This window comes from Lichenostomus cassidix, chromosome 2, assembly GCF_008360975.1.
Source record: "Lichenostomus cassidix isolate B80296 chromosome 2, HeHo_3.0, whole genome shotgun sequence".
Lineage (NCBI taxonomy): Eukaryota > Metazoa > Chordata > Aves > Passeriformes > Meliphagidae > Lichenostomus > Lichenostomus cassidix.
Window position 1 is genome coordinate 122556713 of NC_139482.1, and position 21159 is coordinate 122577871.

The window sequence follows — 21159 nt, forward strand, 5'->3', positions numbered from 1 at the left end:
TTATAAACAACTATAAAAATACTTATATTTATTCAAAATTAAATATGAGCACTTTATTAGTTAAATGCCAATATATTATTCTCTGACAATATTCACACATTTTAAGTCATGTTTGTCTAACATCTTAAAACATGTTATATAAAATAATTGCATATAAGAAATCACAATCCGAAGCTAAGGAATTCTAGCTCCTCCTGCAGCTACCTCTGGGTTGACCAGATGTACAAGGACAGTGCTGTTTCCAGTCAACTCAACTTACATTCAGGCATTTCCTTTTTCGCCTTCCACAGGACTCACTGTCTCACCTCTATTTCAGCCAGCAGAAGCATGCTGCATCTCTCAAAAATCAGTAACCTTCCTAAGTTTTTCTTTAAAGCTTATTTTTTCCCTGTTTTTCCAAACCCAAATCAGTTAGCAGACCCATTAGATACACCCTGAAAACACTTCCATGTCAGCAGAACATACCCAAGATTAGCTGCTGCTTTGGTATATTGTTACTCTTGGTCCTTGATGTGTTTTGCATAGACATAAAGAAACCAGCTACTTTTTCATACTGTTTTCTTCACCTGCAGATTCCAAGATGGTTTTATAAATTGCAGTAGACATGTAAGTAGTTGCTTTCATATGACAGTATTATAAAGTTACTGGAAAAATCAGAAAATTCAAAGCAGTTTCCAGAGCACAGAGGTTGGACTCAGGCTTCTGCAGAGTTCTGTGTTTCAAATGCTGGTCTTTTATTTCCATTTCTTGGACTTCAGCAGGTTAGTTCAGCCGTTTCTGTTTATGTCATCTCTAGGAACAACGTACAGTAGCTTTCCATCAGAGTTGTGGCATAAAGTGTTCATATAAGCGAGCAAGGTTACTTGAAGAATGCATATAAAATGCAAAGATACCAAGTAATGCCACTTTGAAAGAAAAGAGCAGGATTCACCTGGAATCACCTGGAAATTGTTTTTTCAAATTTATTCCAGCAGGATCGAAGGCTGGATATATTTTCCTTCAGTTCACAAACTTCTTGGTTACATTTCTTTTTGGACTGTTCACCTGTCTCTGTATCTTCTATATTAAATACACGTGGGCAAACCTGAAACAGAACAGATTGTACTGTTAATTAAGAACTGCTTATTCTATTCCTACAGACATCTTTCAAAACAAACTGATTGTGTTACATCCCAATGAAAACTGGAGATATCCTGCCCATGGGACCATGAGAATGTTGCTTTAACACACAGCATATAAGGACACCTGAAATGAGAATATGTACATCCTCTATTGTTGTTTAAAATTTATCCTCCATTGCTAGAAGGACTGAGAAAATAAAGCCAAATAAATTGTGAGCCAAACTTGGACTGTATGTGTTGAGACTAGTGGAACAAGACAGACCAGTTCCAAGGGCTAGTGCTGTGCCCTAGCGTTCAGGAACTCAACCAGACAAAACTATCATGGTTCTTGTTCGCATTCAATAACTGCTCATAATTTTTGCTAAATTATTTTAATTGGTCTTTAAATAAAAACTGGCATCCATGAGGATAGGCAGAAATTACGAGGGTGGCACTGACTTTTATGTCTTGACCGGGATACCTTTTAAAGTAAGGCAAATATTGGATTCACCAGAGGTGACTAAGCAAAATAGACACCAACATTGCTTTGAAGATCTGGTCGCATCTTTTATGTCTCTCCACTTCAAGGAGAAAAAGAATGAGTTAAATGAAACCTTCAATCCATCTATTTAAGCATTATATCCTTTGGTGCCTATGTGGAGACTTTTTGATGTTGGTTAATATTTTTTTGTTCAATAGGCAGCACTGAGCCACACTTTAAAGAACACTCTTCCTTTGCTACAGTAGTCTGTAGATCACTGCTCAACATTTGAGTGACACATCAAAAAGAAGATTCTGCCAATGACTTAAAATCCAAATATTATCATACCTAATTGTTCTTGTTGAATTTGAGATATTGTGGTTAAAACAAAGACCAAGGACATTACAGAAAAGAGAGAAACTCACCCTAATTGTTTGTTCAGACAAACGAAATTAAATGTTACTCTTAGGGTTGGTGAGAAGTAACAATTATGATTTTATACTCTAGAGAAGTTTAAGCACCTTCTTTGCACAAGCCTGGTCTTTGTTTCTCACTGGAGAATTACCTCAGGTATTTCACTACTGAACCAAAGCAGATGTCTTCACCACAGGCTTCCAGATGATTGTCTCAGTCTTTGCAGTGGGCTTAAATGTCTTAAATTACAAGACAAATGCTATACAGAGCAAATTTCCTCTGACACAGAACATGTGCATGATAGTTGTATCTTTTAGAGGTAGATGTGATACTCTGTGCTGAAGAGCTCTAGGAAATAAGTCAAATAGTTAAACTGTGGAATGAGTAGACTCACCTTTTCTTTTTTTGGTCTTTCACATTTGCACTGTAGAACCTGTAATGTCCCACATGAGACGAATGCTGCTTTCCATCTAAAGGCTTTGCTGATTCTCTGTTTATTGTAGAATCTGAGCATGTTGCATGCCATGCTCTGTAGTGATTCTATTTCCTGTCAAGAGAGCAAGGAAAATATGTCCTCAAAAGCTTGCGCACTATTAATTCTTTGCAATGTTGGTTTGTCTTAAAAAAAAAACAAACCCTCCATCAATTACCATTAGGTTTTTTTTGTTTTCATGCTGCAAATCTTTTTCAATAAAACACATCACTAATCTGACCTACCTGCCATCTCTTCAAGGGATTTAAAGTAGCAATTTTTAGTAGTAATAATAGTAGCATAAGGATGTTAGGAAGAAATCACAGACTTAATGAAATCAATTCATGCAGTTAGGAAAAGACATGATTTTTGCAGCCAGTCCTTTTATCTAGTCATGATAAAATCTGTAGCAACAGGTGACAATTGTGCTTTCTGGCATTTAAGATTTGCCCAAACTACTATTTTAAAGATTTCAGATCTGAAGTGAAAAGCTTAACTAATAAAATTTTCTGTAGAAAAATAAAAACAGAGGTTGGAACATTTTAATGTATATGTTCAAAACAAAAAGTGTTGGAAAAAGTGTTGTGTCTATTTTGGATTAAAAATATAGAAGAATCTTCATAGTAGGAAAAAAACACCCACATTTCTTGGATATGGAATTGCTTAATATTTAAAATTTTAAAATATCAGTTTACTTGACACATTGTGTGATTGCAGATTCAAAAACATAACAATCCTGAATATTGTGATTTGACTTTTAAAAGGAAATACTACTCTATAACACTATTTTATTCAGGGACTGGACTGTACAAAGAACTCATCTGAGTTCGTACCCTCTAAATTATGAAAGGTTAAATTTTACCTCAGTATCATTGCAGAAAAACACTTTGATGTTTTCATATTTTTTATTGTTGCAGCACCTGTCACGATTCTCTGCAGACATATTTACCTGTAAAATATCATATATGTTTAGACATGAAAGTACTGTGCCAGTGCTCAGTCACCCTCACAGTAAAAAGCTGTTTCCTAATGTTCAGAAGGAACCTCCTGTGTGTCAGTGTGTGCCCACTGCCCCATGCCCTGTCACTGGGCACTACTGATGAGCCTGTAGAGGTGCCCTTTGCCTTCTCACTTCAGGTATTTCTACACTTTGATGAAATCCCTCTGAGCCTTGTCTTCTCCAGGCTGAACAGTCCCAGCTCTCTCAGCCTTTCCTCATTAGAGAGATGCTCCAGTCCCTTCAGCATCTTCATGGCCCCTTGCTGGATTCTGTCCAGTAGCTCCATATTTTTCTCATGCTGGGAAGTCCAGAACTGGGGACAGAGTTGTTCAATTTAAACCTTCATATTCTATCAATGTACTTTGTTCTTTGGAAATTTTGAAACACAGAGCAATGTTTAAATTTTACATTTGAATTGTAACATGGAATGCATTGAATAGAGTGTTTGTCAATGTTTGTCTCAATAAATGCATGTCCCAGCTCTAAACAGATGGTAGCACTCTGCTTATATAACAACAGAAGATGGCCTAAGCAATATCCCATGCTCTTTTGCCTGACTAATCTTTTATCAGTGGTTTATCCTCTGTTGTTGTTTTTTCTTCTACTTTCACACTTGCCATCAAGATGACAATGGAAGCCAACTCAACAAAAGCTTCATTTTCTTCTTCAGCCTGTACCCAGATAGCCCAATGCAACCAGAAGGGCTTTTAGAAGGGCTGCTCACAGCAGTATTGTTTTAGTTCTCTTAAGTACACATATGAACACATTAGACAACTTAATTCCTAAAGTTTTTCTGCAGAAATTGCCTGTATTTCAGGAGTTCACCCAAGGTGAACAGAACTTCGTTCAGGAAGTGTTCTCAAAACCAAGAGTTTAGGAAGTCAAACATTCGATGACAAAGAAAAAACCCACAAAACAAAACAAAACACACAAAAAACCCACAAAAAACCAACCAACCAACCAAAGAAACAAAAAAACCCCAAAAAACCAAATTGTAAAAACCCAAACCACCAACATTTAGAAGCTAATGCAAATCTTTTCCTGCACCACAACAGAATGAAGTTTTGCAGCAGTCACACAGCACCAAAATTTATAACTATAAATTTATATAGATATGTATATATCTATATATATAAATAATCACCCTAAAATCTCTATAATATCTCTGGCTTCATTTGCCTGCTGTTATTGAGTTTACCCATCCTCACTGGCTTCCTCAGGTCACCTTTAATATAATGTACAGTAACCACTTCTGAAGGCACTATATTGGCTGTGACTAAACCAACCTAAGGGAAATCCTGACCTCAAAAAGTCATTAGTGAAAATTAAATTACCTTACAGAGATCTAATATATAAATCATTAGTCTGCTCTGTAGCAAAACACATAGCTGCTCCAAACATCAGGCTGAGGGACTGAAAGATATTTACTTTGACTCTGCAGTTGCAGGAAAGTGCCTAGTGGGCAGTTGCTATCACCCACCCATAATATTTACAGTTAATGTATAGTGATAATACACTGATTTTACATGGAAATTTCTCTTGAACGGGGAAAAGTATGGACAGAAAAATGAAGAAACTTGCACAGTAGTTGCTTGTAAATGTGTGTTCTAGGATTAAAATCTTCAGCACTGAGTCCCATTCATTTTCACAAATATTAATTCTTTGAGATTTACATATTTATCTTGATAACCCTTTTCATTTTCACACAGTCTCCTAAAAAAACCCCTATATCTTAAAAATCCTTTATAATATTTATTACAACTGAAAAAAAACTCCTTTCAAAATGTATCTGTAATAATGTCAGTGCTCCATTCCAATCCTTGATGGTACCCTGGGGCACCAACTGCATCAAGCTCCATCCTACAACAGGACAGTTGCCCCATCCAGGCCAGGACAATCCCCAGCCTCCCTGACCCTGCATTTGGAGCAGGGCTGGAATGTGTTTCAGAGCTCTCCACCACAGGAAGACAGCAGGGTCTGCTGTCATTTTCTTTACAGATTAGCTATCTTCTAACTGCCCACCAAGAGTTTATTTTTGTTCTCTAGGGAACGCTTGTCTTTGTCTGAAATAAGACAGCGAACTGAAGGGAGTGCTTATCTATTCTAATATGGCCATTAATATTCTCCCCAAATTTGGTGCCTTGTTCAGGATAAAGTCATTTATCTATGGAGAATTACCTTTCTCTCTTCATAATCTCAACAAACAACATGATTGAAATGGTAAATGATCATTCCCTGACCCTAAAGGTATTTTTTTTCCAGATGAGGGTTGATGTATCTTGGTAGAGAAAGGCTGGAAACCACTGTCATAATACTCTGAAGGATGGTGGTTTTCATAACTGTGAAGAAATTCCATGACTCCTGATTTTGCTTTTGGAAAAGGCCTGCATATTACTTGTATTGCATGCAAATAGATCTTGATTTAACTCTGCAACAGAATGGTGAATTCTCATTTAGTGACAACTTGTCAGAAAAATCCTGTTTTCATGGAAATGCCTCTGCTAACACAGCTGTGGTAAGTGTTCGCCCATGAACGTGTTCTTGACAGATGTCAGAGGTTGGGGAGCCTTGGAATTTTTTCTCCATCCCTGTTACTGAGCAACAAATAGCTGGGTGATTAGGGCCATCAACTCTTTTGTAAGAGACAAAGGGGTGTGCTGGGCAGGGCACGGCAAGGCAGGAACCAACCGGCCGTTGGAACTGGCACTCGTTCAGCTGGACCGGGAGGAAAGAGATCGCTCTTTGCTTCTGGCTGCGACACAGGAAATCCAACTCTTTTCTTCTGGCTGGGTGAGCTTTGATTCAACCACTTTCCCACTGGGAAGTGCACGCTTCCCGGGCTGCATTTTTCTCGCAGTACCTGCCAGGGAGTCCAGCTGTCCCTGCCGCCTGCCCCGCTTTGCCGCACGAGACCACAGCGTCTGCTGTGACTGCAGAATCCTTGCTACCTCGCTGGCTAGCCGGGGAGAGCCAGCTCCTGCCCCTGCCGCTCCGCTCGCCGCTCCGAGCTGCCTGGCTGCCTGCTTCCTCAGCTCTCCGCCATTACCAGCTGCCTGAGGCTGACCTGACCCTGCGCCACAGCGCCACCTGCAGCCGCTTGGCAGTCATAGCACCTGCTCTGCCCGGCCGGGAGCTCAACAGCGCCCCTGCTGTTTTTCTGCCGTGATTACACTGCATGGGAAAGTCATCTGCTATTTGGTTTCTGATTCTATTTGTGGTTGTTATTATTGTTATTGCTTGTTTATAGATACTAGTAAAGAACTGTTATTCCTTTTACCTTTGCCTGAAATCCCTTAATTTCAAAATTAAAATAATTCGGAGGGAGGGGAAAATCACATTCTCTGTCCTAAGGGAGGGTTCAACCTCTCTTAGCAGACACCGGTCTTTCAAACCAAGACAACAGATGAATTTGATTGCTAGTAATTCATGAAGAAGAGTTGAAGGGTAATTTTTGGGCATGGATTGGTAAACTTTTATGATACTGTTTTGAAAAGCTGTAATAAATCTGGCTGATAAAGCCATAATGGTGGAGATTTAAGCATGAGAATGTTAAGTTCTTCTGTGCTGCCATCTAGAAAAGATAATTTTTGTTGGCTAAACAAGATATATTAATAGGTAAAATACAAAGAAACTTTTACTGTCATATGAATTTGGTGCCTCTGTGCATTTGTGTTCAATTGACAACATAAAACTTCAGTGAAGAATTCTATAATTAGTACAACAAATTACAGGCTGTGTAATGCTTTCTTCTCTTGATAAAAACATCCAAACAGAAGTAGTCATAAAATTACTTTAGAAAAGTGTACTTTTTAATGAAATATATGATTTATGGCCAAATGGTACATGTGCCTAACTACGTGATGCACAGTCACAAACACCTGTAACACAGTATTTGTACATTCAAATAGGTGGCACCCAAAGACTTCAGAGATTTTAAAGAGACTGAATTGTTGCACCCCCTCAAATAAAACCACCATTCCAGCATAATATGTGAGCTTAAATTGGTGTTCTATCTTGTTTTAATATTAGAGCTTTTATTATTAATTGCTAGCATCCAAAAATAATCAACACTTTTTAGGAAGCCCAAGAGCTATTACCTACCAGCTCATTGATGTCATGACTTAGTATATTCTCATACTTCACACGGATTTCAGTTGTTCTATTTCTCATTACACAACTAGATGAATTCACTGGAGACAGAACAAGAAGCAGTGGCAGAACCGGTAAGGTAGATCTAAAAAAGGCTGGATTACAAGAAGAACAGTTAGGTACATATTGATATCACAGAGTGTATGCTGAATTAACAAATACATTCTGTAATCTGTTAAAATAGCTTAAAAAGTTGTCTTTGTACCATCAAATGATATGTGCCTTACTTGAGGGAAGGATTCAGCACCAGATTAAGACACTCTTTGGGTGCCTAAACTCCCTCATACTTAAAGATGATTTAGCCAGTGTGGGTAAGAACGTACAACTATTGAACTGACCAGCTTCTTTGTAACTGCTTGGGCTGAATTCTTATCCAAGCTTCACTGCAAGTATTGAATTTTGTTGGCCCATAACTGCATCAGGAATATGTAGACAAGTATCTTAATCATAAATATTTAGACATTCAAGTGTCTTAATCCGCAGATGAATCTTGTTTGAAGATTAATTCGCAGATGAATCCCCATGAACATATCTTTATAATAAAAGTGTGTTTAAACACATTTTCAGGCTGACCAAAGATACAAATCCATGCTACTGGCCATAACATGAGACAAAGCAGCAACACAACCTTCTCTGCAAGGGTTTTGCAATCTTTTGGAGCAAACCCCCCTGCCCTTCACTTAGTTTCTCCCTTTAGTGGACCGTCTTGCTTTGCTCTAACATCTGGTCTTCTGACCTTGTATGACATCCAGGAAAATATGAGTTCTGTGAGGACTGGCAGAGAGAAAAGACTGAAACATCAAAAGAACCTGAAGTGACTGACAGGAGGCTGCAGGTGACTGACCTGATACTGGGAATGAGGGAGACTGAGTACCTGATAATACATGGTAGGAAACTCATAACTGGACTCTGGCCTGTAGCTAGTTGGCTAGGATGATTCTTAAATGGAAGGTTTCAAAAAAAAACCCAACAAAACAAAGCTAGAAATTTATATTGGAGGACTAGCAAAGATGCCAGCAGGTTCCTGGAGGAGTATGCACTGTTTCAGTCCATCTCCACTGCTGGGTAAGAACAACAGCTGCATACAGAGTAGCTGTGGGATTGCAGCCAGGAAAGAAAGAAGGGATGCCCTGGCCGCAGCTGCTACTTTCCCTCCTCTCCAGTGAGGATGGGCTGCTGGGTACAGCCAGTCCAACACTCAAGAGATGGACACCTCTAGACTTGGGCATCACTAATAAATCACAGCCTCAGAGAGAAATTCTGAACAACTAAGAAGAAAGCAATACAACTTGACTATAATTTTTATTGAGCCACCTAACTTCTGCAATAACCACAGTCACACCACGGTCACACCATGGTCACATGTGCTCACTGCCACTAAGAGAAACACAGTCCCTTACAGCCCATCCCAGCCATCTCCCTCCACACACAGCAGAATGAATCTTCAAAGCAGAATGCATGCTTTCCCTGACTAATGAAGCCTTCTTTTTCTGATAGAATTCTTGTGAACATGCAGTGATGTACACCTCTGTTCTAGAAACAGAGGTGGATACAGGACTGGAAAAATCTTACCTGTACAAGCTAAATCACAGAATTTTTGTGGCAAGCTGCCTGCCAAATTTTAATGAGAAATTTGATGTGTTGAAAACCAAATTTTCTAACCTTTTCATACACTGATCAACTGAGGTCTATTAATGTCTCAAAAATCTATCCTGATGAGCTAAGTGGATCTTGAATGGATCCTACATGTAGTAAATGTAAAAACTATGTAAGGTGACTATTATGATCTTCAAGCTCCAAGTGGACACACCTGACTTCTACAGAGCTTTATCTCTATAAATCTCTATGCTAACTATATCTATGTTGAATGAAATACCAGTTTGAAGGACTAAGATTTAATATTTTAAAAGACATTTACAAAAAACATTCAAGAACTCAATTACACGGCAACATTTTTCCCATCTCCCATTGCACTTCTTGAGTCCAGTACAAAAGATGAACTGCAATGCTTGTTTGAAAATAGGGTAATACAAGCAACTTGGAAATTCTGTTCCACAAACATGCTTCAAGAGACAAAAATAGCAGTCCTCTAAATTAAAGCCATCTAAGTGACTCCATCTCTTGAAACTTGGCTTGTCCAGCAACCAGTGGAGATGAGAGGTAAAACACGCAAAGTCACTTTTATTTCTTCATTTTTACTTTCTCTGTATCATACAGACTGCCAATCTTTTTCAAATTAGAAAATTACAGAATAAAAGAAGGTCGTGAGTTGCACACTCATGAAGTCCCTTGAGCCACTGTAACATGGTGATCAACTTTGTTCAGACATTCTTAAATGAGTCCTCTGGAAAAACTATTAGGGTTAAGTTACTATGAGAAACGTCATAAAAAGTTCTAGGAGATTCAGATTGCAAATTGAAAGGTATTTTCTTAAAGTAAGGTAACTTACAAAGAATAGGAATTTATAGCATTCCAAATGACCAACAATTCAAAAGAAAGAGAGTATGTATTACTGGTAAGAACCCATCTTTTCAGTAAACTCCCAGAAACTTCTAAGTCATATCTGGAAAGCCCCAAAAATTCTCCTAGAAAATGCATGAACAGTTAGTATTCCAGTATTTCCACATATTAAAAAAAAAACCCAACTCCTGGCTTTCAATTTTAAGAAACCCTCGTGTGCATACAGCCCGCGGCACCTCCTCAGCCGCACCCAGAAAGATCCTTGCAGCAGCCCCGAACCCCCACGGCCCATCCCCATCCCGGTGGGGGGCTCCCTCTGCCCCCGGCCCGGCTCTGCAGCCGCGATCCCCGCGGGGAGAGGGTCACTGCCAGCGCTTCTGCCCCTGTCCCGCCGGACCTGGCGCACGGGGCGGGCGAGGCACCCCCGGCGCTGTGCGGCACCTGCTCCGGCCGCACCCGCGGGGCAGCAGCGCCCACGGCAGGCAGACACCCGCGGGAAGGCAGGCAGGTGCCCGCAGCTCCCGCAGCGCTTCCCGCAGCGCTTCCCGCAGCTCCCCCGCCCCGTGCTGACCCCGCTGCTTTTGCCACTCCCGACCTCGGCTTCCCGGCAGCAGCAGTGATGGGAACCTCTGGCTTTTGCTTTCATTCTACGGGGAAAAGGAAAAAAAAAGCAAAACTGGGAATTTCCCCCGCCGTCACCACGGGTTTAAAAGGCACCGGGCGGCAGCGCGCCGGCAGAGCAGGAGAGACGGCGGGGCAGACGGCGCGGAGCCAGCGGAGCAGGTGAGGAGCCAGCGCGGCCGGGGTGCGGAGCGGAGCGGCGCGGAGCGGAGCGGCGGAGCCCAGCCCAGCCCAGCCCGGGGCAGGTGAAGCGGGGCGCCCGCTGCGGAGCGGAGCGGAGCGGTGCGGTGCGGAGCGCGCTCCTTACCATGGAACATGGTCCGTGGGGAGGCTGTCTGGGAGCTGCGCCGACGGGTCCGCGGTCATGGTGGCGGAGCCGCCTCGCCCATGACGGCCGCAGCGGCGGAGCTCCGCGCAGAGGGGCCGAGAGGGGCCGCGGCTGCCGGGCCGGGCTCAGCAGCCCACCGCCGCCCGCCCGCCCGGGGGGGCCGCGGCACTGTCCGAGGCTGCGGAGGGACGGCTGGGCTTTGCTTTTCCCATGGGGCTGCGCCGGCACCGCGCGGCTACTTTCACTTTCTGCTCCGCCGCGGCGGTGCTGCCCGCGGGCCGGTGGCGGTGACCGGGACGGGCGGCATCCCCGCTCCGCCGCCTGCCGCGGGGTGGGCGAGCGCCTGGGGCCGGGCGGAGCTGCAGTGGCGGAGCTGGGCTGCGCCGGCGGGGGTTACATAGAGCCCCGGCTACACGCCCAGTGCCGTGTGTGCGGCCGGGGAGGGAAGGATGGATCTTGGCACTACGCGTGGAAAGAGCCGCTCATCCGCGGGGAGGATATCCTTAAAAAAAAAAAAAAAAAGAAACATCACTCCGTGTTGTGGAGTCGCTTTTGGGGAAGAGAGAGGCTTGGTTTGAAAGCTGATGCACTGCCCTTTCGCTCCCTGAGCTCCCTTGGATGGGCTGTGGGAGGCGGGACTGCCAGGAGGGCTCTGTCTCCGGTCAAGGGTTATCCCGGGCCGCTGGCATGGGCTCAGCAGTGCAAGGTGGACGCTTTCTGCAGAGCTCGTCGGCTCCCCCCCTACCCCCAGCAAAGTTCAGTTGTGGAATCAGAGAGGATTAAAAAAGTGTGGTGAACGGCTCAGAAATGTGTTTTAGCGTGGAAGACACCCAAATTCTAAAAGCAAACCTGTAGCAAGATGTGTTTTTCCAGGTAAATTCAGAATGCAAAAATTGCCATGTTGTGCAGTTGGAAAGACTTGGAATAAAACAGGGTATGAAATATCTTAGTAGCTTAATAGTATCTTATTTCATAGATACTACTTACCCCCTTCACATCTCCTGCCCAGAATGCTTTCTAAGTTTTGAGTTCTACATCACTTTTCCTGCTCTGCATGAGAACAGAGAGCTAAGTCCATAACTGCTCTTCCTTCTCACAGGAGTGCTTTTCGAAGGGGTGGATGGATATTGAGGTGTGAATACCAAGGAACAAATATATGGAATGCTCAGGATAGTTTCCTCCCAGTCTCTTGAATTGAAATTCTGTCACTTCATTCACGTGTGAGGAGGTGCTTAGTCTTCTTTACTGTCTGTGAATCACACTCTGCTTTAGATTGGCTATACATTTCTCATGAGTTTTTCTTTGGAAAAGAGTTTAATCAATTCTTCTTCAAAAACATTATGTCAAGATTCAAGAGAGAGATGGTATTCCACCCCTTCGGCTTTGAGTCGGTTGACTTTATTAATGATTTCCTATCACTACTATGTGGGCAAAGAATAGAGATCAACATCAACACAGCTCCATACAAGGAGCAAGCACATATCGTTGCTTGTTCCTTTAATGAGTGCCAGGTTGGATATGATGAATTGTTCAGTTCTTGAATTTGAACAACGATTTTGCCTTAATAATGGATAAATTATCTAGTTTTTATTGTGTCTTGTCACTTTTTTTGCTTGTTTTCATTTCCTCTTTTCTTTTTTGTCTTCTGTCAAATATTGTCTGAAAACATCTCTCTGTGCATTTCAAGTTGCTGGCATGTGCAGGTCAGAGAATGCCACAGGACTCTTCTTTTGAGGGGAGATTAGTACCTGGTGTAATGCAAGCATATTTGTGACTATCTGTTTGTAGGGTCTGGTACTTAGAAACTTGCACTTTCAATACTTAAATGTTTCAAAAAGCTGCACTATGAAGCTCCAGCCATGCAAAACTGTATTATCAAGATCAACTTTCCTTCTAGGCAAGTAGTTCTTCCAATTTCTTATGGCAGTACATGCATGTTCACAAAATGAGACAGTTTATGCAGATTGCCAGGGTGCAAAATATAAAGGAAAAACTTCTTTAGCTGCTTTGTTGATGTTAGTTTTCTCGTGGAAACATCAGGAGGACTGATAACTGCTAAAATTTAATTTTTTTTTAATAATGGATTTGATGGAAGAAGTCAGCATAGTAGCTTAAAGCATTAATGGAAACGTAACTCTGAAAGGTGATGCTGGAGTCTTAACAGGAGTTTTGCTTTTTTATTCAGTAGTGGAAGGATCTTTTTTTTTGTCTTTTTTTTTTTTTAAGATGAAAAGTCTTTTAAACGTATTGGAGACTTTCTTCAGTTGAAGTGACAAATAGATGGCATGATCTGTACTTTGCCCCACATCATGTGTTTAGATCCCAGTCAATCCCTCTTACGTGACCTAACCCTATACCATGGCATAAACTTATGATATAGATGTTATTTGATGTATTTGTACATAAAGGGTGCTTAAATATTCAAACTTTGTCTGTAACTTTTACATACTTTAAAAAATATTTTTAATCTCTACATGCATTTTGTTTTCAAAGTGTTTCTTTTAGTGATTTAGCAATGTTTGCTTTTTTTTCTGAAAAGATTACCTACAGAAAGATCAAATTCAAGTATTCAGAAGCATATTTTTTTTAAAGGAAAAACAAACACCAGCCAGTCGAAATATTAAAAGAAGGAATTTAAGACTGATTATGTGAACGTCATCTTAACAACCCATTTTAATCAAGAAATCATGGAAGGAGTCCTGAACATATAAAAGTTTATCCCATCTGAGACTTAGACTGATACCAGTCATTTAAACTAGCTGCCTGTTTTGCAAAACACAGTTAGTGCTGAGCTGTGACAGAGACCTCTCCGTCTGGAGTGGAATTAAGCTGCAGCTTGACCGCAGCTGTGGGTAAAACCTTGGGAGGAATAAAACTGGAATATTTCTGTAGAGTTTCCGAGACATTAGGTGTCTCACTTCACTTCCATACCTTGACAATTTATAGAGCTGACCATTTCAATAGGAGATATATTACCTATATTTTGTAAATAGTTAGACTAAGTAAGATTCCAAATAAGCAATCCCTGGAAAGATGTAGTCCAATGCAGGGCATTGCTGCAAATGTGTGCAGTTTTCTCTTTCACACTGTTTTTGAAAATAAACCATAGAAGAGGATACTGCAAATTTCATATCTAACAGCTGAAAGGCACCTGTAATTTTAGCTGTTATTGTATGAACATATTTCAGGATTCTGTTCAATACATTTCCTGAGGACAGTTTCTCTAAACAAGTTTAGAAATCTAATTGTCTCCTGACCTGGTCAAATTTATTCTTAGAAAAGCAGGCATTACATATTAACCTCCACCAGAATACTAATATTGCTGGGTAGCTACGTGATTCCAAAGCACGTACGTTCTTGTTAAGATTCAATTCTCCAAAGTCCAAGTACTTCTGGGATTGTTGCTTCTTTCTCCAGCTGTTGCTTGTCAGCTTGAAAAGGTCTTTTGATCCTGACTTTAGATTTTATTTTAGGTTGCTCACAAACTTACAGTATCATTAGTGAATTACTGTATTGTTGAATAACATTAATTAAAAAGTTTTAAATTTTTGATGTAATTTTGGAATAGAATGTATGTGCTGCAGTTGTAACTGGTGGAACTCAGGAAAGTGTTATTATGCTCTTATTTTTAAAAATAAATATTAAATAAATAATTTAATTTATTTAAAATTAAATAAACTTAATTATTCTCAACTAACTCTAGTGGATGGGGAATAGACATAGTCTCCCCTACTCCTTCCTCCAAATAAATCTGAACCCACAGAGAATCCCTACTTGACTGGGACTCAGAGTTATGTTTATTGTGCATCCAAACCTCTGATTGATATTCAGGTGTGGGAAGTTCTTATCTTCTGTTGTATTTGGGCAAGACCAAGGGACCTAATTTTATCATTACACTAGAACACCCATTTTTTTAATTACTGGTGTTACTTTCTGAGTACAAATCATTTGTCCTGTCACTGATGTAAGCAGTGGAAAAACCCCCATGAACTGACTGATAAACTGGTTTTCAATGCAGAATTATATCTTACATTCATTCAAATGTAATGTGTGTATGCCTTTTTCTTTGGTGAAAATTAAAGAAAAAAAGTTCTGGAAAACTATTAAGAAAAGAATTGTGGAAGTGTGGGAAGGAAGATCCCAGGAATTATTTATTATCAAGCTGTGGAACAGAAGCGGTGATTACTTTCTTTTCCTGTCTTGCTGTGCAGGAAAATACCAATAAAGATTTTATCAAGAGCAATATGCCTAATAAGGGTATTTTGAGAAGCCACCACTAGTTAGGGGAATTTTCCAAGAGCAGTACTAGCAGTGTTGAGGAGATGGTGGCAATCCTGGCTGCCAGGGCACTGCTTAGAGCCTGGTGTGGATCAGGCCTTTCCCCAGCTGCAGTCAGGCTCTGGATTGTCCCTGGGCTGTGTTTGCTGGTGCCTGGGCTGTGCCCAAAATCCAGCTGGAACTACTGTGCTGCTGGGTCACAGCATCTGCTGGTGTCAGCTGGGACACAGTGAGAGGCTGCAGCGGGACAGTGCTCCTCACTGTGCAGGTTTTGTGCTGGTTGTTGTCTGTTTCAGTGCCTCAGATGAGGGTGAATGTGGGAGACATGAATATTTCAGCCAAGACAAATTATGAAAATCCTGTTCCTGCTTTAATGAGGCACAGTAGAAAGAAGGGGTTGGGTGTGGGTTTCTGCCAATGCATATTCTTTTGCTTTTCCTGCATTAAAAAGTATCTTTTTAGGGAGGAGAGGAGGTTTGGTAACCACAATAATCATTGCAGATATTAACCCATATTGAAATGATGAATATTTCATTGCATTTCAGGCTAGTGAAATTTCCTTTGGGTTTGGTGTTGTGCTTTTAAGCGTTTCTTTTCCAAAATTATAATCAAATACTTTTTATGATTTGAGTGAACCAATATCTTTTAGTGGTCTTTCTTTTAACAATATTACATATACAAGTTTAAAAAAACACTTATTGAACTTTTAAATTTCCTGCTCTCCTCTCCTTCATTGCCCATTATTTGTTTTGAGAAAATGTGATTAGTGAGTAGATTAAAGGCAAACTGTCTCTGAAATATTACTCAGTTTCTTCCATTTTTCTTTCTTTTCATTTTCCTTTTAATGTGCTTTTAATTTTTTTTTTTTAAGAGAACTGGAAGCCTTTCTCCTGGTTTTAAAGACAACCACAAAAGTACTCTGAAAACTGACAGCAACTTAATTGGAGCCACTGTGCCAGGGAGTAAAATTAAATCTCTACAATTTTTTAGAACCAGAGGACTACCTGAGGAATGAGTTTCAGGTCTTAAATCTTGGGAATATAATACAAGGTGCTAAAGGTTATTTTATCCTTGCTTTGAATTAATAAATGCCCATTACAGTTCTGATGAATGGTTCAGGTCTGTTACTAAATTAATTAATATACTTTTTTTTCTCCATCTGAAAGAGGTGTGGGGTTTTTTGTTAGATTTTGTTTGTTTTTTCTTGTAAAATCCATTCCCTGATTATTTAATCAGGAATATATATTTTAGGAAAATATATTCTGTGTCCTTCATACATAACATAAAGCTGACTCGTTTCTCCCAGCATGAAAACATACTTAAATATGATGAATTCTGTGAATTTCAGGGTTTTTTTATTTTGCCAATCATGCCTTTCTAGCTTGGTATGGTTTTACTTGATCAGCTTTTACTTAATTTGTTTAGTCCAGCAGCTTGTTTAAATCCATCCATTTAATAGACCTTGAGATGTAGTCTTTACTATCAAGAAGCTGCATATATTGCATGATGGTAAAATTATCTTGAAGAGGAAGTCTGTTCCTAAAACTTATTTAATTAAAAAAAAAATCAATACAGAGGAATGGTTTAAAATGGAAAGCTCTTATTGTAAGTGTGGATTTTGTGAGCCTAGTCCTGCAAGCCTGTGCCTGCTTAGCCCTAATTTGACATGCCTAACTTCCACGCTTATTTGTAAGCAAAAGATTAATTTGCACATTTGAAGCTTGAATGAAAATAGAGCATTTCCCCTTTGAAGATATGAGTTATTTATGACATTAATTTTGCTGCTGTCTGGATTTGCTCCCAAATAATTCTAAACCCATCTCTATCTCTGAGATTACAAATTGCCTTGTAATAGTAGCGTAAACCATTACAAATGTGCTTTTCTTCCTTGTTTGCAGTGAGTGTGAGATCTGTGTGTGGTTAGAGTGGGAGGGGGTGGTTAAGAAAGAAGAAAAAGTTCAATTAAAATATGATACATTAATGCAGTTTGCCCAAGAAGCGTCACTTGGCAAATCAAAGCAGTCGGTGCATGCTGAGACTTGAATTTCTTTTTTAACAATGTACACTTATATGTTACATGAAGATGTAGCCACAGTGTTTCATAAGAACAGTGTGCGGCTACTGTGGTTTTTATTTTATTGTATCCATTTTAAAGGTCTATATTTGAAACAGTAAATGGATATGTGTGTGCTTGTTCTGTGGTGTTTGAGCCTTTTATTGCCTTTGGTTTGTGTTCTCTCTTCAGCAGAGGTAACCAGAGATAACACCACCTCTAAAAGAGTGACCTGGAATTATTCTAACCCACAGAAAATGGATCAAATAATAATGTGAGCTATAAAACCGAAGGAAAGAAATGAGTGAATGTCAGTAGTCACTCTTCTTTATTGTTTTAAATTGCATTCACAAATTGTTCCCAAAATATTCAACAGTGACATTTTTCAGAATGCTGATGAGCCAAGGCTAAACATGACTGTTGAGACTCTCTTTGCCTCACATCCTTAATTACTACTTTCTAATTAATCTGTCTTTAATAGGCTGTTTTGATTTCAGAAACTTATTCCAGAATGTCCCACCTTGACTCGAAGATTTGGGTCACTTTCAAAGTATTAAACAGACATATAATTATGAAGAAACAACAGCAATAGGAGATGCAGCTAATGAAGGTTGGTATATTAATAGTAAAGGTTTCCTGACTCAGCAGTTTTTAACCCCCTCCTCCCTAAAAGTATTGAAGAAATATACTACACATCTCTTATTTCTTATCCCTGGCTTATTCGTTGGAATTCTGGGCAATAGAGCTTTGGAAGGAAAAATAACTTGCCAGTAATTCACAAGTAATTTCACAGGCAGAGTTCTATTTTGCCCCCTGTTTTATTTGATGTGTTTTTATACAGGCACTGAGAAGCTGTGGCATTTTCTGTGTGTGTCACACCCAGTGTTAGCTGTTATCTTTCCTGACCCAGATGATACAATTTAGTGCCTTTTGTCTGTGTATGGTTAAGATTAGGGCACGGCTGTGAGCAAGGCGGCTGAAAATGTGTTTAGGTGAGACTGTGTGATTAAGACATTTAAAGAGGTGAACAGGGGTTTCAGCAGGGGGCATGTGTTTCTTTGGGAATGCTAGTCCACTGCTGGCAACCTGGGCCCCTAAATCAGAAGGGCTTTACAAGGGGTAGAACTGCCAGATCTTCCACAGAGGCAGAGCCTTGCAGGCATTATGGCATCATATACACTTATCTTCAATTGCTGCTGAAGAGCACCCAAGGAAGAGATCCCTGTGCTACAGTGTTCTCACATTTGTGTTGATCCCTTAAGAGACTTTTGGTACAGCAAATGCACCCTTACTTGGGGTACACCTGGGGAAATACCAGTCTTAAATCCATGGGACGTTCTCCTTGCGCTTATCCTGCCCCAACTCAATATTCCTTGTGCTCTGCTCTGTTTATAAGGGTCTTGTTTGAATGAAGATGTTACCCAGTGGTGCTCATAACACAGCTTGTGAACATGGACAAAGAGTCTTCCCCAGTGCCAGCTGGTGAATATGCTAGCACCTTAGCTTCCATGGGTTTGGACTGAGGCATTAAGAAGATGTATGGACAACATCCTCTAGCTGCAGATCCTGAGGCACAAGCTGAAATTGCTGCCCCCTCCATTTCCCTGGCATGTAAACCTCTCCTCACTGGGAATCAGAGCTCACTGTTACTGTTTGACAAGCAGAAGAATGGGAACTTCCATGGTTTGTGTGCTTTTAGGAAGAGTTTCTATGCACATCTCTAGGAGACAGATGCAAAGAAAATACAAAATGCTCTAACTCTTGTAAAAGAGCGAAACAAACCTTTACTGTTGCATAAACAAAGACACCTTGGATTGTTAGCATTTGGAGATTGTGAACAGAGAATGGACCCAGAAGTTGCACTCAAGGTCTCAGTGTAATATGGAGATATCAAGGCCAGGTTGCTGGGGCATTGACCACCCTGCTCTAGTGGAAGTTGTCCCTGCCCACAGCAGGGGGGTTGGAGTGAGATGATCTGTATGATCTCTTCCAACCCAAACCATTGCATGAACTCCACTGGTCCCACAGCAACCAGTGACCTTGAACCTCCACTCCTGCCACCTCACCATAGCTGAGTAAAGCAGCAGAAACAAACCTGTGCTATCTGAATGGGTAACAAAATTGTTAAAAAGCCCAATTTATCTCACAAGAAATGTTTTAGTTGATACAGTGGAGTATATGCAACTGTGAAGACAACATTATAGAAGTGTTTGGACTGAAATGTTAGAAATATGTTCCCTCGAAGCTGGATTGCATAAAGAACAATATGAACATTTAATGGTGCATGGGCACCCCTCTCATCACCCCCAGTTAGGCTCCATCTGCCAAGGACTGACCTATCTTGGGCTGGGTTCTCAGTTCAATTTGGCATGCAGGTATGAGTGTGCAAATAGGTTACCAACAGTTGCCTAGTGCATGGGAAGTGCTAGAATTTCCATGCTTTTCCATTTTTCTCCTTCAAAGATTGCCAGTCTCTTCCTATTCTGTCCTTCCTGCTCACATTGTTTGGAGTCAATGTGTGGCACAAGGCTGTAACAAGTGAAGTCACAAGTGTCTTCTGTTAGTCTAGAAGCCACTTGAGGAGGGATTCTGGAATAACCTTTAACCAGGTGCTGGAGGCTTAAGCTGCTGGAAAACTGACTCTCCTTGACTGTCAAAAATTTTTTTTTTAGCCATTGCCCTGAAAAGAAGCCCTCCATTCTGGGCTTGGCAATTTACCTAATATCCAGTAAGTTCTGGCTTGGCAATTTACCTAAGAGCCTGTCAAGGAAACTTACCTCCTACAGTGACCTTTCAAGCTTGATTACACCTGAGATGGAGATCTACTCAGGCAGTCCAGAAATTGCTGTGGTCAGAACAAGACAGGGCAGCCCCATTAGGAAGGGGGGACAGGAAGATAACCTTCTGCTCCCTGTCTGGGGAGGTGTTTCCAACACAAGCTTTAGAAAGTGATCAAGACAATTTCCACAAGGCACATCTACAGAAAAGTCAGTGGGATGCCAGTTTCCCTCCCTTGGATGTCTGGATTTGGTGGGTTACCTGCCTCCCAGGTTCTTCTGGTGCCAGTTAAATCTATTTTATGTCCTTTTCTAGAAGTATTTCAAAAAGTTGCCAGGTCCAGAAATTTAAAAAGTGCTCAGGCTTGTCAAGGTTGGAGTTATCAGTTCTAAGCCCTGGACCAAGCTTGGATGAGTGCTTTAGGAAGAACCAGAGGGAAAAACCAAAGGCAAAACAGTGCCAGACTAGCTAGTAAGAAATTTATTAAATACACAGGGATTCCTTCCCTCCCTTTTCATTCCTGTGCCCAGGGTTTGCACCAAGGATGCATGGCATGGTGTGCCAACCTGAGAGTGCTGAAAGGGAACCAGCTCCATAGGAATGATAAAGTGTCCTGTGCTCACAGGGAGCTGGGGTGTGACAACCTCCCCTTCCCAGATTTTCTGCACAATCTATGGGCACAGGAGAGTAGATGGCTACAGCATTTTGCTTTTCTCTCCAGAAACACTTTGTGAGAATACTTTCTGGTTATCTTGCCTTGCCACAGACATGAACTGAAGATCATAAATATGGTAGATTGATATTTCTTTTGAAATAATATTTGAAAAAAGAATAGCAGGAAGGTAAATTGTACATGATTTTTCTGGTGCAACACTAATTATGAAAATGTTGGTGATCCCTTTTGGCAAAACTCAAGGGCTAGCCTGTTGTTTTTTTTCCCCTCATCAGTTCTCCCCACTCTCTAGGGAGCCTGCCAGAATGAAATCAGTCTGGTGACAAACTCCTTCAGCGGTAGCCTGAAACGC

At 40.8% G+C, this 21159-nt stretch overlaps 1 protein-coding gene and 1 long non-coding RNA gene across 2 annotated transcripts in view; one reads left to right on the plus strand and one right to left on the minus strand.

The window, feature by feature from the left end:
* IL7 (interleukin 7) lies at positions 1 to 11620 on the minus strand. Its single transcript, XM_085053080.1, has 5 exons — positions 11005 to 11620; positions 7569 to 7711; positions 3330 to 3416; positions 2390 to 2542; positions 1 to 1084 (listed from the first exon to the last, which is right to left on the minus strand). The coding sequence occupies exons 1-5, from the start codon at positions 11012 to 11014 to the stop codon at positions 938 to 940; spliced, it is 540 nt and encodes a 179-aa protein (XP_084909206.1). The 5' UTR covers positions 11015 to 11620; the 3' UTR covers positions 1 to 937.
* A 4442-nt stretch (positions 11621 to 16062) lies between these two features.
* LOC146442155 (uncharacterized) overlaps positions 16063 to 21159 on the plus strand; it is a 32730-nt gene continuing 27633 nt past the window's right edge. Inside the window, exon 1 of the long non-coding RNA XR_014850169.1 lies at positions 16063 to 17966. This is a non-coding gene — a long non-coding RNA (uncharacterized LOC146442155). The remainder of the gene's footprint in view (positions 17967 to 21159) is intronic.

Excerpts from the sequence above, each read along its gene's own strand:
- IL7 (XM_085053080.1), bottom strand. Across the intron at positions 3,417-7,568 it reads GTCATGACATCAATGAGCTG|GTAAATATGTCTGCAGAGAA; the intron begins GTAGGTAATAGC and ends GATATTTTACAG. Across the intron at positions 1,085-2,389 it reads AAAGACCAAAAAAAGAAAAG|GTTTGCCCACGTGTATTTAA; the intron begins GTGAGTCTACTC and ends GTTCTGTTTCAG.